We start from the raw sequence: 15878 nt of genomic DNA, 5'->3' as shown, positions 1-15878 counted from the left end.
TAACCGTAAAGTTAACTTGTATTTTATTTTGAAAGTCACTTCCGTAAGTAGCCTTATGTAATTTGTTTAACTTGACACTATGTTGTGCTGCAGTGCCCCGTTGTGGCCACTAGAGGGCAGTAGATACACGTGTTTTTTGACGGCATTGATCAACAACCATGAGTTGCACATTAGTTAACACGACTGTAAAGGTTAACACCGACCGTAGACCTATTTCAATTATTTGTGACTCAAATTTAAACTACTGAACTGTCACAACAGAACAACAATAGCTCTTTTGTTCAGGAAAACACAATGATTTGATAAATGTAGCCGTAGCCGTTAGCACTGTTAGCTGTTAGCCATTTCGTTGCATTTCGTGCTATCATTACTCTCACAGCAGTTAATACACACAATATTCTAACCGGGGAGGGGGGGGGGGGGGGTGTGCTTTATACAGTCTATGATTCAAACTTGCAATTTTTACAGAAGGTCTGTAAAGGGGAAAAAAACCGTTAACCGTAAAGTTTACTTGTATCTTATTTTGAAAGTCACTTCCGTAAAGTATCCTTATGTAATTTCTTTAACTTGACACTATGTTCTGCTGTAGTACCCCGTTGTGACCACTAGACGGCAGTAGATACACATGGTTTTTGACGGTATTGCGATTTTTCATTTTTGAAAATCCAGGGGTGTAGTAACGACGTGTGACCACCAGAGGGCGGCGTGTTAATGGCGCCTCGAGTGTAAAGACAGAAACAACACAGACTAGGTTGGTTTCCTGTAAATACTTTAAAAATAAAAGATATCAACAGTGAGTTGCACATTTGTTAGTTGCCGTTTTAACAGAATAGCAACACCGAAGACTTAGTTCAAAAATATTTATGACTGAAAACTAAACTACTGAACTAGTTGATGTCAGAACAGAACAACAATAGCTCGTTTTGTTCAGGAAAACAATTAAACAATGATTTGATTTAAGCGGGTAGCCGTTAGCCCTGTTAGCCGTTAGCCTTGTTAACCGTTAGCCCGACCGTTTGCATTTCGTGTTATCGTTACTCACATTAGCTTATACACACAATATCACTCGCAATTTTTACAGAAGGTCTGTAAGGGGAAAAAATGTCATTTGAGGGCAGCATATTTAAAGTTTAAGCGAAAAGACAGACAACGTAACATATATTTACTTCCGGCGAACACTTTCAAAATAAAACAAACGCGCTTCGCCGGTTGTTCAATTATCGCCTCATTCTGCATCAACATCAGTTAGCTAATCAGTTTTAAATGAATACATTTTAAAATGTCAGTTTTAAATGAATACATACACAAGTTCTATTGAGAAAATAAGGATTCTTGTCATAATGGAATAATAAACTGTGGATGTGAAAACATCTGCGTCCTTGTTTCTGTGTAAACTCAGCAGAACATGAATATTATCTGTGAATAAAACGTGGCCAGTCAGTGAAAAGATGAACATGTCTCAGTTTATTTATGTACAGATGTTCAGATGAAATGATGGGAGTCAAGTACAGAGGCGTTTAGATTTCTGACAAACTTCAGAAAAGTAAGACTGATAACTGGAGTATTTTGTCCTGAACAGTAACTCAAAGAAAAAACTCCACTAAGTTACTGAAGGAAAAAACAAAAACATGCTCAAAGACCGAGACTGTAAAATATGTACACTTCTACAATCCTGACAGTTAATCTGTGCATATTTCTTAGAGTAGACTTTGACTTAAAAGCTTTTGATTACTTTCAGTAATATGAAAAAAAAGTATCTCCATTCAAATTCCTCCTAAATAAATAATCAGTTTCAAACATACAATAGTCCAACCTCAAGCCACAGACAGTTTTAAAAGAAAACAAAACTGATACACACCTTTACCTAAATCACAACTTGTTTAGTAGTACCACCAAAACAAACAGTGCATCGTTATTACTGACAACATTAAACCATCGTTTCCGTCTACTGGACTGAAAACAGACTCGTTCCTCTGTCCAAGAGGCAACAGGAGAAAAACAATCCACCAACTACGACCTGAAGTTTCTCAGCCTGGTTTTCATCAGACAAGTAAAGTTGCTCTGAAACAACAGAAGTCGCTTCAGACAGAAAAAGAAAAAACAAACTTTCAGCTGCCGTAGATCTCAAAGGCCAAATTGTTTTAAAAGACAAAGCAGTTTTACTCGTGTTATAGGAAGTGAAGGCTCATGGGAAATCAAGCCAAAAACACTTCAACTACTTGAATAAAATACCAAATATAAAAACCAGTAAAAAGCTTCATCTGCAACGTGAAATACTGAATCCTAGTCCGATGTTTAGTGAGTGAACAGACCTGAACACCAAAAAGAAATAATCAAAAGAACCAGGATGTTATTTGGGCACAGGTGAGTGGACAAGACGCGTCCTCACAATTTATTAGCAGATTGGTCACAGGAAGAAAAAAAGAAACATTGTACAGAGAAAATTGAAAATGGAAAAAAAAGGGCGACGACAGAAATATCAACGTATAAACTGATGTGTAACTATGTCACGTTTCTGTACAGTGGCCGACCCTTCCAGTACAAGTACATGAGTACAACCAGGATGCAGGAAAGTAGTACATGAGTATGCAGGTGTTTGTATTGCATGCTGTTCTGTCTCCTAGGTAACCAAGGTGCTTCTGCGTGCAGACGAGTTCAACGCCCGCGTCAAAACCATGAGGGACTTCACAAGGCTGCACTTGTGGTGCCATTCACACACACACACACACACACACACACACACACACATTCATACAAACACACACACACACACATTCATACAAACACACACTCAGACACACGTGTTTCCCCTCTTTGTCACCCAAAAAAAAAAAAAAACTAAACAAAACACAACAACTCCGCCCACACCAGTACGTCTTCCCAGAATGAGGGAATAAATTAGCTCCATAAAATGCTTCTTTATAAAAGAAAATAGATATTTATAACTGTACAGGGCTTCTATACAGCATGAAGACAGGAGCAGGTGAGAAGGGAAGTCATCTCCAGAAATAAGACAATCTGGCTCTAGCACCCTGATCCCTCCAACACATGCGCCGCTCGACTCCTCTTCACAGAGATGGCGCCTCCCTGGCCCCGCCCCCAGAGGACCACCGGTCGTCACGGCGACGGCCGCTCCGTCCGAGCGCAGAGGAAGCTCCATCTCTCCGTCTGGTGACAGCGTGGAGTCGGTGCTGGTCCGGTTCTATCCGCCCGCGGCGCCGAGGCCAGCAGCAGCAGCAGCAGCAGCAGCAGCAGCAGCTCATCTACAGTTCAGTTCATCCACCAGGTGGAGGTGAGACACCGAGGGGGGGCCACACGAGGCCCCCGCAGCAGGGAAACCCTCCACCGCTCAGCCAGAGTCTGATTCGCTGGTGTCGGAGGACGAGGAGGACGAGGACGAAGACGAGGAGTCAGAGGACGAGCTGCTGGCGCTGAGACGAGACGGCTGAGTGTGAGCCTCGGCCGCCGGCTTCTCTGCTGCAGAAACACAACAACAACATCAGTTCATTAGTTCCTCTTTTCTTATCTGATATGGACATGATTTATCCACCTTAAGGCTGCAACTAACCATTATATTCATTATCAATTCATCTGTTGATTATTTAAACGATTAATCGATTAGTTGTCTGGTCAATAAAATGTTTAAAAATGTCAATCAGCGTTTAAATGACGTCTTTAAATGTCTTGTTTTGTCACAAACCAAAGAGAGACTCAGTTTATTGTCATAAAGGAACAAAGAAACCAGAAATATTCACATTTAAGAAGCTGGAATCAGAGAATCTGGACTTTTTTTTCTTAAAAAACTACTCTACTATTAATCGTTGCAGCTCTAACTCATTTTATCCAATGTTATCCTGATGGTTATTGCTGCTGTGACTGATTGTCGTCTAACTCTGAGCTCTGAACTAAACGACTCACGTTTGGTTTTGGCCGGCTTCTTCCCAGAGTTGAGTTGTCCGCTGACGTCCATCAGCCGCCGCTCCAGCTCCATCTGCTTCTCCAGAGCCAGTTCCTCCCGGGACTTCCCCGCGCTGTTCTTCTTACCTGCTGCTGGGACCAAGAGACACTGTTAGACCAGAGCTCTGAGGCTTTTACAACATTTATACTAAATCTGAGTCTTTCAGAAAGAAGAACATCTTTTTATCAGGCACCAGTGAAACTTAAACTCGAGCCTCTCCTCTCCTGGTTGTACTGACCGTATGGTTTCCGTGGTTTCTTCCTCAGACACGTCATGACGTATCTCTCCAGCTCCCTCAGCGTCGACGGCTTCAGCGTCTCGAAGTCGATCTCGATCTCCTCGGGGTTGGTGTCCCTGAGCGACGGCTCTCTGGACTGGATGATGTAGACGACGCGGCCCAGCTTCTCCCCCGGCAGCTTGTTGATGTCCAGGCTGAGCTGTCGCTTCTCGTCGTACGACATCGGCGCCGTCTCCTCCTCCTCGTCAGAGTCGAAGTGGCTGACGATGGGGTCGTGGACCACGGGGGGAACGTTGAACGTCATGGCGGCCTTCTTAGCTCTGAGGGAAGAATTAAAAACAGAGAGACTGTTAACACTGAGGTGACGGAGGAGAGAAGCTGCGACGTCACATGACCGCGTCCACGAGGAGGAGGATTGTTATCTGTGTATGTGTGTGTTTGAACGTGTGATGAGAGTGAGAGAGAGTGTATGTGCTGTTAGTCCCTATTGTGCACTTTATGATCTGGTGTTCCTGTTTCCCTGCTTGTATTAGTGCATTCTGTCAATTTTATATAAATATTATGGTTATTATGTCACTTATGTCCTATTTCAATTAATCTTAATATTGTATCTGTTCCCACTTTACCTGCCCAGGGACTAACAGGCGGAAATTAGCAATTGTTGCTATAACCTGGCTCAAAGCATCTCTTCTTGTTTTACAAGATCAGGGTTCCTACAGCTTAAGCCAAGTTAAATTTAGGACTTTTTTAAAGCCACTTGAAATGAAATTTAAGACCGACTTCATAATAAACACAAATGCAGAAAAAAGAAAAAAAAACACCACATCAATTACATAGGGTTATAGGGACAATTTTACCCACTTTCCTATGTGATCCAAGGTAAAGTGACTGCTGCATGAACATTGGATTGTGTCTCTTTCCAGCTGTCCTTTCAAAATAAATGTCTCTTTCCAGCTGTCCTTTCAAAATAAATGCATAAAAAGTCAGAAAAAAAAAAAAAAACACTGACTCGGGAGCTGGTGGCGGTGAGAAATTGAAAAATGTCGAAATGTTACCAATTATTTTGAGATTTGAGACTAATTACAACCATAAAATACCACTTACCAAGTGTTAACATTTTTAAGACCTTTGAAAAATTGATTTAAGACATTTTAATGCCAATTAAGGCCTTGTTTTTAGATGAATGAATTCAATGCCTTTTAAGACTTTTTAAGGATCTGTAAGAACCCTGAAGATTAATGTTTTTTGTGCATTGTCCCTGTTTTAAATAAATTCATTCATTCATTCACTCTGTCCCTGCGTCCTCCAGCAGGGGGCAGCAGCCACTCACTTGCTCTTGTTGTTCTTCTTGCTCGGCGGCTTCTTGACGGGGATGAGGGGCACCGCCACCGTCTTGTTGGGCTTTGGTTTGGGCGTCTTGACGACCTTCGGGGCCTTGGGCGGCTTGACGGGCGGCGGCGGCGGCTCCTCCTCCACCACCCGCCGGTGCTTCTCCTTCTCCACCTTCTTCTTCTTCTTCTTGTCCTTCTTCTCCTTCTTCTTCTTGGGTTTGACGATGGGGCCCTGGGACAGAGCGGTGAGCTGCTCGTGGACGGCCTTCAGCTGGACGGAGACACGAGACACGGAGAGATGAGACAGTTAGACAGTTAGACAGACAGACAGTTAGACAGACAGACAGAGAGGGGGTTTAAACTTTAAAGAGATAGTTCAACATTTTGTCAAATTGGCCCATTGTCATAATCCCTATAGTCATAGCAGTAGGTTTGTTACCTTTAATTGTCGGTGCAAGCTGTTTTTAGAACGGCGGAGCAGAGCCGTGAGCTGCTCAGAGCTACGCTACGGAGGCTCATTATGGGATTTCTTGGTTTCCCTCATCATCAAACTCATCAAATACACAATCCAACAACTCCACAACGCTCTGGTGGACAAGTTGTGAGCTGCACATTCACCATGCTATGAGATAATAACACAACGTTACCACACAGAGTTGTTTTAGAGGGAAATACAGAGACTGTTGATGAAAAACTGTCCCTGAAGGCAACGTGCATCAGTGGTTTTGCATGAATTTCCCTCTACAACAACTCTGTGTGGTAACGTTGTGTTATTATCTCATAGCGTGGTGAATGTGCAGCTCACAACTTGTCCACCAGAGCGTTGTGGAGTTGTTGGATTGTGTATTTGATGAGTTTGATGATGAGGGAAACCAAGAAATCCCATAATGAGCCTCCGTAGCGTAGCCCTGAGCAGCCTGCTGCTCTGTTCCGCCGTTCTAAAAATAGCTTGCACCGACAATTAAAGGTAACGAACCTACTGCTATGACTATAGGGATTATAGCAATGGGACAATTTGCCAAAATGTTGAACTACCCCTTTAACCACCATCCTGCTGCTCAGACACCAACCTGCTCCTGCAGCTCGGCCAGTCGGTTGGCTCGCTCCTCCTCCGAGTCGGAGCTGGGGCTGCTCTCGCTCTCCTCGCTCTCGCTGCTGGGCTCGCTCTCCGAGGAGGAAGAGGAGGAGGAGGAGGAAGAGGAGGAGCTGGGCGGCGCCGGCGGCTCGTCGGGCATCTTAGCGAAGCAGAACTCAAACACGTCCTGAGACAAACGGAGAGAAGGGGACAGGTTAAAGACTGTTCTGATGTGAAACAGTGAAACTCAGGTTTTATGACTGAGCTGATTCTCCACCTGCAGCTTCCTGGCCATCGACACCACGTCGTGGTCGGGGGGGTTGTACTTGTAGCAGTTGGAGAACATCAGTCGCACGTCAGCAGAGAACTGCTGCGCGTCTCGATACTCTCGGCCGTCCATCTTCCTCTGGAGACAGAAACAGAAGAAGAGATGAGCCAAACGAACGCTGCAGAGGAACCAGCATCTGTTTAAACTGTTGTAAACTAGAGATGCAACGATTAGTCAGCTCAGTTTGAGTAGTTTTTAAAGAAAAAAAAAGTCAAAACTCTCTGATTTCAGCTTCTTAAATGTGAATATTTCTGGTTTCTTTGTTCCTTTATGACAATAAACTGAGTCTCTCTTTGGTTTGTGGACAAAACAAGACATTTGAGAAACACTGATTGATATTTTTCAACATTTTATTGACCAAACAACTAATTGATCAATAGTTTAAATAATCAACAGATTAATTGATAATGAAAATAATCGTTAGTTGCAGCCAGTTGCAGGTGCTTTAACATTTCACATCACACACTGCTCCTCTGTTCTGACAGTAGGGCCGAATTTAAAACAATCGATTTTCAATCAATTTAAATCAATCTCCATTTGAAAGTTGTATGTGGATTCATAAAATCTTTCGATCGATCTTTTAATGCAGCCGTTGCACTGTTTCCTTCTGGGTCATTTCAAATCAATGTGAATTAATGTAGCTGCTTTTTTCAGTCAAGTTAATTGAAGATTGAAAATTTAAGATTTTTAATAATGAACCAGGTTAGAGAGTTCCATCTTTGTACAATCTACAACATTAGTTTTGTGAAAATCTCTTTCATAACCACACAAATTGGTTTATCACTAAATGAATCAATATCGAATCGAATCGGGAACTTGTGAACCAGAATCAAATCAATTCAGTATTGAGACCCAGCCCTGTCCGCCAGGTGTTTGTACCTTGATGGTGCTGAGGTCCATGGGCTGTTTGATGATGTCGTGGTAGTCGTGGAGACCCAGCGTGCTGGCGTCGACAGGCTTGTAGAAGGGCCATGCGTAGGCGGCGTGTTTCTTGGACAGCAGCTCCTTCAGGACGCCGTTGCAGTAGCGCAGCTGAGGACTCAGTTTGCTGCGCCGCACCGGCGTGGGCAGGATCGAGTCCGGCAGGTCTTTCTTGGGGGGTTTGATGGGTCGGCCGCTCGCTCCTCTCCTGCTGGCCCCCGCCTTGCCCCCCCCGCCGCCCCCCCGGCCCATCCCCATGCCCATGCCCATCCCCATGCCGAGCCCCAGACCCAGACCCAGACCCTGGCCCATCCCCAGACCGGACGAGTGGTCCACGCCCAGCGACGTCAGCGTGAGGGGGGAGTTGTGGCCGCCCCCCATCCCCAGGCTGATGCCGCTGACGCCCATGGTGCTCATGATGGGCATGGCCACCGTGGTGGGGGTGGTGGTGTCCGCTTTCCTCTTCACGCCCTTTTTCTGTGATGGAGCAGAACAAGAGAACAGATCAGTTCAGTTCAGTTTTATTTATGTCCCGAGGGAAGTTGGATTTGCAGCATCACAAACATAACAGACAGAAGACATCAACATGTCACTGGCCACAACATAGTGCAGTAATACATAAAAAACGTACAAATAATAAAAACATACTACTAATAATAAATTACTGTTAATAATAATGACGCATAGTCCTCTGTGCATAGTAAAAATGTAAACAGTCTACACAATGCATTAAAGTGCATAGTGCTGCAAGAATTGAAAAAAATAAAATAAAATAAATAACACTTTGATCAGTGTTTTGAACTCTTTGTGTATTTCATTAAAGGGACAACGAGGAGTTTCTATCTGGTTATAAAAAGTCTGATATTAATGTGGATGAATCTCCGTTACCACTTGTTAATGGTCCATTTTAGATAAATCTATGGTTTTGTCTCTATGGTTATTTTGTTATTATTAGTGGTGGTGGAAATGCTGGGCGAGCCGACCAGCGTTTCTTTACTTTCGGTTTCGTGGCGAGTCATGAGAATAACGCCGCCGTATGAATCTCCGTTTATGGTGGGAACTACGACGGTATGTGATCGTCTTCCAACCTCTGACTTTAATTCTTGATGAATGAAAACATGAGTCTGTCTTGCGCCGGTCAAAGAATTTCACGGTGCGGAGGCTCATAAATGTAGTGTGGAAACACTTCACTTTTACAAAACTCCTGGTTGTCCCTTTAACTGTGCAGCCAATCAGAGCGGGCGTTACCTTGGTGGTGGGCTGCGTGGGGGGCAGGCCGGTGAGGGTCGGGAGGCTCTGCTCGGTCTGAAGCAGCGGCGGTAAACTCTTACTGACCAGCGTCTGTGGGGGGGTGGAGAGGATGGAGTCGGGGGTTTCTGGGGTGGGGGGAGAGTAGGCCGACTGGGACACGGCCGGGACCTGGTGGGCCGTCGTCACGCCGCCAGAGACTGAGGAGGGGGGGGAGGATGTTAATATTAAATATCATATCTGTGTTCAAACGTGTGTGTGTGTGTGTGTGTGTGTGTGTCTAATGTGTGTGTGTGTGGTGCTGTGTTTGCCTGCATTACCTCGGCCTTTCCTGCCAGACTTGGTGTGTTTGACCCGGGGGGGCGGGGGGGCCAGCTCCAGCTCCTCCTGAGGCATCTGAGCCACTTTCTGCAGGAAGGCTTTCTCCAGAGACTGAGCCATCAGCACGATGTCGTCTGTCGGCTGCAGGACCAAGTTCAGTCACAGTTACAGAACAAGTACTATACAGTTGAAGCCTATTAAATATATTTATACATACACAATAAATAAAAATACTAGCGCTTAGACTTCACTTGAATGTTTGGCCTCTGAATCTAAATAAAACATCCATCATCAGCTTCATACAGCAACTTAAGGAATTTAATAGATAAATGTATATTTATTTATTATGTGTATAGAATGTGTCCTTTTGCATGTGGTATTTTATATTCATTGTTGCTCTTTTTAAAGGTTGCCCTTTATAATCAGAGGGACTAACAATGAAAACTAGCTTTTTAAGCTAACACGGGTGCATTTATTTGTTTTTTTTTCTCCGATGTTTTATTAATGTACATTGTCCCTTTTGAAATAAACTAAACTGAAACTATGTATCTCACATTGTACAAAGTCTGATTTGAAGTAAACGCAGCATTCTCCAGATGTCAGAGCGTCCAGGAGCAGCTGGATGACTCAGATATTATCTAAACACACGCAGGTAGAAGATCTTACCTTGTTATAAATGTAGCAGTTGGTGAACATGGTGTTGAAGTCCTGCATGCACTCGCCGGCAGTGCGGTAGTAGTTGTTTTCTAACCTCTTCTTGATCGTGCCCATGTCCATGGGGGTTTTGATGATGTTGTGGTAATCCTGCAGAGAGGGAGACACTCAGCTCAACAACCAGGGAAACACTGAACATCCCAAAATCTGACACACAATAAGAAGAACCTCAATCATGTGGCTACGAGACAGATCTGAAAAGTATAGCATTAGATAAAAGCTTCCTAAAGTAGCTCATTGTGGTGCCAACGTGATGAAAGCTGAAGAAGTTTAAGTTTCTGAAGGTTTTTTTCTATTTAACAACAGAAGTTTAGTTAAAAACAATTAATTTGGCTGGGAAGTTGTGAGGCTTTTTGCTCTGCCCCCCCCCCCCTCCCTCTCAGGTAGAGTCCAGATGTTGACACTCACGGGGAGGTTGAGCTTGGCGGCGTCGACCGGCTCGTGGAACGGCCAGGCGAAGTGGTGTCTCCACAGAGACTTGATCAGGACTTTCTGCAGGAACTGGAGCTGGTTGGTCATCTTCCCCAGGCGGTTGGGGTCTTTCACCGGGGGCTGGGGGGGTCCTGAGGGGGTCATGTGACTGTGGAGGGGCATCCCGGGGCTCTCGAAGCCCTCGTAGAGCAGCGAGGGTTTTCTGATGCGTTTCCCGGCTGTGCCAGAGCCCTGGTCCATCGCCGTGACGCCCATTAAGCCAACCTCAACCCCGAGCAGAGAGCTGTGGGAGCACAGGCAACAACCAATCAGCTCTGGAGCTCAGGCGTTATAATAATAAATGATAAGATAAAGTGTTGAGATGATATTAGTGTTTACTAGTTTCTCAAACTGAACAAAGTTACAGCCGAGTTACTTTTATATTGGTTTTATTCAACCAGTCAAATGAATGGAAGCAGGTTTACTGCCTGTGTTTACAGATATAGTCACAATATTCATCCAGAAATAACTCTGTCGTGTAAATCTTCAAAACTTTTATGATTATTTTATCCCCATGTCAGTTTCCCATGACTTAATTAAAATATATTTTATAAAAATGCCATGATATGAAATCTGGATAAGCCAGTAATAACAGAAACATCTGTGTAAACCAATTATCTCGTGTCATCCTAATATAATAGAGTTCCCTGGTTACTATACACTACATGTGAGCCGATCAACTCTGCATTAATCCTTAACACCACTGTTCAGTCACAAGCCTCCAGTCTAATGTAGATCCCCTTCTCCAGATGCACATGAGTCAGTCACACACTCTGTACATTACTCAGCACACACACACCGACACCACTTGGAACTGGCTCCTGTCAAATCAGCACTCAGACGTGACGACTACTTCTTCCTCTCCAGGTTGAGCTAATTAAAACAGACAAACCCCACCCTCATTTCCCTGTAGATTAAAAAAAACCTGCTCTCCCAAAGGATTGTGGGTGGAGTTTCAGCTGCCGTGTTTTAGTAATGACTGGACTGTTCTGGAAAACACCCACCAGAAGTGCCCACAACACCCCCAGGAATGTTAAATCAAGACTTTTAAAAACTATTTTCTGTGAAACACCTAAACGTGCGCCAATTAATCGGTGAAGATTAGAGTTGATGACCTCGTGTTAGTTTCACTGGGAGAACCAGGAGCTGCTGAGGATAAATGTGGCTATGAAGACTTAAAAATGAGCAGAAACGAGAGAGAAACTAACGATTCCTCTTGTTTTGCCGGGTTTGTAACATTATTTCTGCAGCGTTACCTGGGCTTTCACCAGAGGTTCAGTCTTGTTACGACCTGACTTACCGTTCTAGTCTAATGTTATTCTGTTGGCGCCTTCTTGTGCATCTTTGTGTCCACAGGTGCAAAACACCAAAACCACAGTTAACAGTTTTGATCTCACCAAATCTGCCGACCCACTGACACTTGACACTGCAAAACAAAGATTTGGTCCAAGGGGAACTGGGGCGTTTAGGGTCATCCCGTGGAAAACAAATTTCCTATGACAACACAACACAACTTAACATCTGTTGTCCATTTGTTAACCATGTCAGCTGTTGCATGCCCCTTGCAAGCTAAGTTTATATCTATAAAACCTACTGGGTTTGTCTGCAAGAGCTTCGGTGACCTTGAAGCAACTGATGCAAATAAAGTCTAAGTATTACGGTGTTTGCATCATGCTGAGAGTAATGGGCCCCAAAGGGCAACAGGTGAACGCTGCTCCACCACCTGTACTCCGGATGTTTAAAGCATGTTTTATTGACCGGCCCCTACATTTACATACTGTATATTATCTGGGAGAAAGACAAAGTATTGTATCTAAATCTATAAAGGGGCTGTGAAGAAGATCTGTAAAAAAATATATATAAATAAATTAAAATACAGTCTATTTATATTGTTTTGGTAAAGCAAGCCGTTTTGAATGATACAACTTTTGGAAACACATTTGACAGTTAGTGTACTTTATTATTAAAAAGAAAAAAGTATCATGTACATAACATTAACACCACTAAACAATAACAACTCTTATGTTAGCTGTAAATTGAGGTGACAATTTAGGGAGAATAAATGATGAATGAGTGGCCCAAGGAAAAAAATAAAATAAAAAACTGATAAACACAAACGAGTTACTTTATGATTATGAACTAAGTTAGACATAAATAAATAAATAATAAATAACCTTTATCGCAATGAAAGCTGCTGCCTAAGATTGGGTTGAGTGACATTGAGCTGTAACCAGGCAACCGACCGAAACACCCAACACACATGGTTAACCCAGCCTCGTTAACACACACACACAGACAGCTCCGGTCCTGGACAGAAATGATCAACCGATTATAGAAAGGTTTAACAAGTTATTAATATTGTTTTGATTGTGCAACTAAACGCATTATCCCACCCGCTGCGCTGTAAGTTAACGTCGTTTTACCGGTAATCACAACAACACCTGACCGTCACATGGCTACAATAACAAACCGGCGAAGCAAGCAGAAATACCGGTGCGAGCGCGCTCCTTTTGTCAGTTAACTGACAGTGTGTTTACATTTAATACTACTCAAACTCACCTCACGTTTAACTGTAACGTTAGTCTTGTGAGGCGTTAAGAAAAATATGACTGTTACTACTGTAAAGTCAGTCTGAATCAGCCCAGATCACAGGAGCTACGGCTGCATAAACAACTAACCCCGCTACACCACATTTCTACCGGTGGAGCAGCTACAACACAGAAACTACAGAGACGTTAGTCTGTGATGCTAATGCTAATGCTAACAGCGCTAGCTCCAACGGCCAGGCAGCGGGAGAGAGCGGCCAACGGTAGAGGCGCTCCGAAGATGGCGCCGGCGTTGTGCGATCAACAGTCGCAGCTCGTAACAACCCACAAAACATTTTTTTTTTTAATTCCTCAACATGATTTTCGTGTCTAAAATCCCTTTTAACGTAGTGACAAGCTTCTTCCTGCAGCACAACCAGTGTCCCGTTTCTCCTCCACTCGTAATACAGAAAACACAGGCTGCAATGAGCAATGATACTTTGAAGAAAAAAAAAAAAATTCACGGAAACTGTTTAAAATATTCCCCCTGACGGAAAGCTGAGAGTCAATTTTACCGGTAGATACCTGTCAAGGGGCGGGTTAACAGCCATATCCATCAGGATGGATCCGGATTGTGTTTTTAGCAAGACTCAAACCAGGACCCGTCTCTGTTCGTCGGTTTTCTCCGCTCCCCGCCACGGTAGACTCCTCCAAATCTGCTTCGTTGAAATGGCGACGCTGCGACTACACCCGCTCTTTTATAGACCAACCGCCCCCCCTATTGGCTAGACGCCTTCAGAAAGTCCCCGCCCTCTTTGTTCCCATTGGCTGTTCACGACGTCCTTCAAAGTCGCCCCGCCCCCAGCAGCCGGAGCTTCACTGGCAGGCTTTCGGTCCAACCTATTCGCAAGTTTCGGCTGTCAATCAAGGAAATCGCACGACGCCATTGGCTGATTCTGTTCCGTGTTACAGAAACGCGGCCCGTGACTGGCTCCTCGCGTGATCCTGTACAAAATGGAAGGGCACTAAAGCCACCATCCTCCGTATCAGATTACATTACGTCAACGTGTGCAAAGCGACGGCGCGGATTGGTCGACGCGGTGGCAACGCGGGCTTCCAGGGCAAATACCAAGAAGCCGATTGGTTCTTCAACCGGGTCACGCAAACCCCCTAAGACCCAGAGCCTCTCCCCACCAGCTCTCTGGCTCACCAGAATATCCGCATTTCTGTCTTTGCAAAGAGGCGCTCGGCCGCCATCTTTGAGTGCAGTGAAACCGAGAATAAAAACCGAATAAATCACAATACGTCGACCCAAACAATAACAAAAACGTAGAAAATGCCGCATATTTTGTTTACAAACACAAGTGGAATGCGCAGCGTCGTCTGCTGCGGACAAAAGGCCGAGAGGAGCACACAAACACACACTCACACACACACACAAGGCCCCATATGGCTCAGAGAGAAGTAGTACAAAGATAAAGCTTTGCCTACAGTCTATAGGTTACTGAATGTATTACAGTGAAGTTGATGTCTACATTTACATTAACATCAACCAACAACTAAAAGGCCACACCTATAGAAATCCACAAGAATCAACTAACCCCACAATGACACAGCACTTTTCCACACTGATCTCAGACCACATTTGATAAAACTTAAGACTCCTTTTACCCAACCAACTGTAAGGAAAACATGACTGATAACTAACAGCTATAAGAAAGGACAAAGACAATCTTGTGTGTCTGAAATGTAAATAGCCTGCCATACCTCACTCTTGAGACTAAAGAGTGTTTAAACCAGATATCTTCACAAAAAAAGGTTATATTATTGCTAAAATAATAAACCTTTACAAGATACCTTAGGTTTTAAAACGACGTAAACAATAAACTCAATAATCACACAACAGGGTTACCTAACCACATGCGCCCATCCCCCACACCAAGGTTACAAATTCCCTACAATGTCACTCAAATAAACGATGGAAGTTACATTTGGTCTTTGCAAAACCAAATGTCAAATTAGCTAAGTTTTGACAACTAAAAGTTCTAAAACCTCAAAAGTAGACTGCGATGAAAAAAAAGTTAAATAATCAAAAAAACAAATAAATAAATAAATATATTCAAAGTGTGACATGAAAAAAAACCTTGAATTAAAATAAACACAAAGGTCGAGTGGTAAATTCCAAATTAAAGCGAAACCTTTCTTGAAATAATCTTCTTGTCTTCCACCTCGATACTCTTTAACCAACACATTTCCCTCCAACATGTCCGCCTTCTTCCCCATTCCCAGCAGCGGGTGGGGGAGGGGAGTCATGTGATGAAATACGCCCGTGCACTGTTCATCTAAGTTGAACACGTGGCACTGCGCACAAAAAACGCAATAAAACACATCCAGTGCGCGTCCTTTCTCACAACACGTCCCCTCCGCGTCCATGTGCCGTGATTTATACCGAATTCCTGCGTCAGATCTGGGGATAAAGTTGGAAAAATATCCGAACAAAGGGCATACTTTCCGCTGTGTCTGGCTGGCTCCTATTGGCCAACCGTGGCCACGTGACGAAGACGGTTCAGTATTATTGACTGTGCTATTTCCCAAACTTCCTCTACAATGATAATGATAATCCATGTACAGTCGGGATAGTCCTTCTCGGTTCATGTTAGTCAGTTTGTCTCCATTGGTTTCTAATGTCTATTTACTCCTGATGGCCAGAGCTGTCGGTCTCTGTGTCTGTGCCACTGAACCAGATGT

The 15878-nt window shown here is 43.9% G+C and overlaps 1 protein-coding gene across 3 annotated transcripts; it reads right to left on the bottom strand.

The window, feature by feature from the left end:
- Positions 1-1444: 1444 nt before the first annotated feature.
- brd2a (bromodomain containing 2a) lies at positions 1445-15523 on the bottom strand. Of its 3 annotated transcripts, none has more exons than XM_085790616.1 (12): positions 15329-15523; positions 10543-10849; positions 10087-10224; positions 9420-9561; positions 9100-9299; positions 7810-8328; positions 6880-7008; positions 6598-6789; positions 5527-5798; positions 4197-4516; positions 3919-4050; positions 1445-3477 (listed from the first exon to the last, which is right to left on the bottom strand). In XM_085790616.1, the coding sequence occupies exons 2-12, from the start codon at positions 10819-10821 to the stop codon at positions 3350-3352; spliced, it is 2451 nt and encodes an 816-aa protein (XP_085646742.1). In that variant the 5' UTR covers positions 10822-10849; positions 15329-15523; the 3' UTR covers positions 1445-3349. The 3 variants fall into 3 exon arrangements, with proteins under 3 accessions (XP_085646742.1, XP_085646740.1, XP_085646741.1); XM_085790614.1 differs by lacking the exon at positions 15329-15523 and adding an exon at positions 13716-13864; XM_085790615.1 differs by lacking the exon at positions 15329-15523 and adding an exon at positions 13716-13864 and having other exon boundaries at positions 3919-4047.
- Between the last annotated feature and the right edge of the window lie 355 nt (positions 15524-15878).

Source organism: Trachurus japonicus, chromosome 11, assembly GCF_045865225.1.
Source record: "Trachurus japonicus isolate A0001 chromosome 11, Traja_1.0".
NCBI lineage: Eukaryota > Metazoa > Chordata > Actinopteri > Carangiformes > Carangidae > Trachurus > Trachurus japonicus.
The sequence above is the reverse complement of the archived record's forward strand: the minus strand, read 5'-3'. Positions and strand labels throughout refer to the sequence as shown.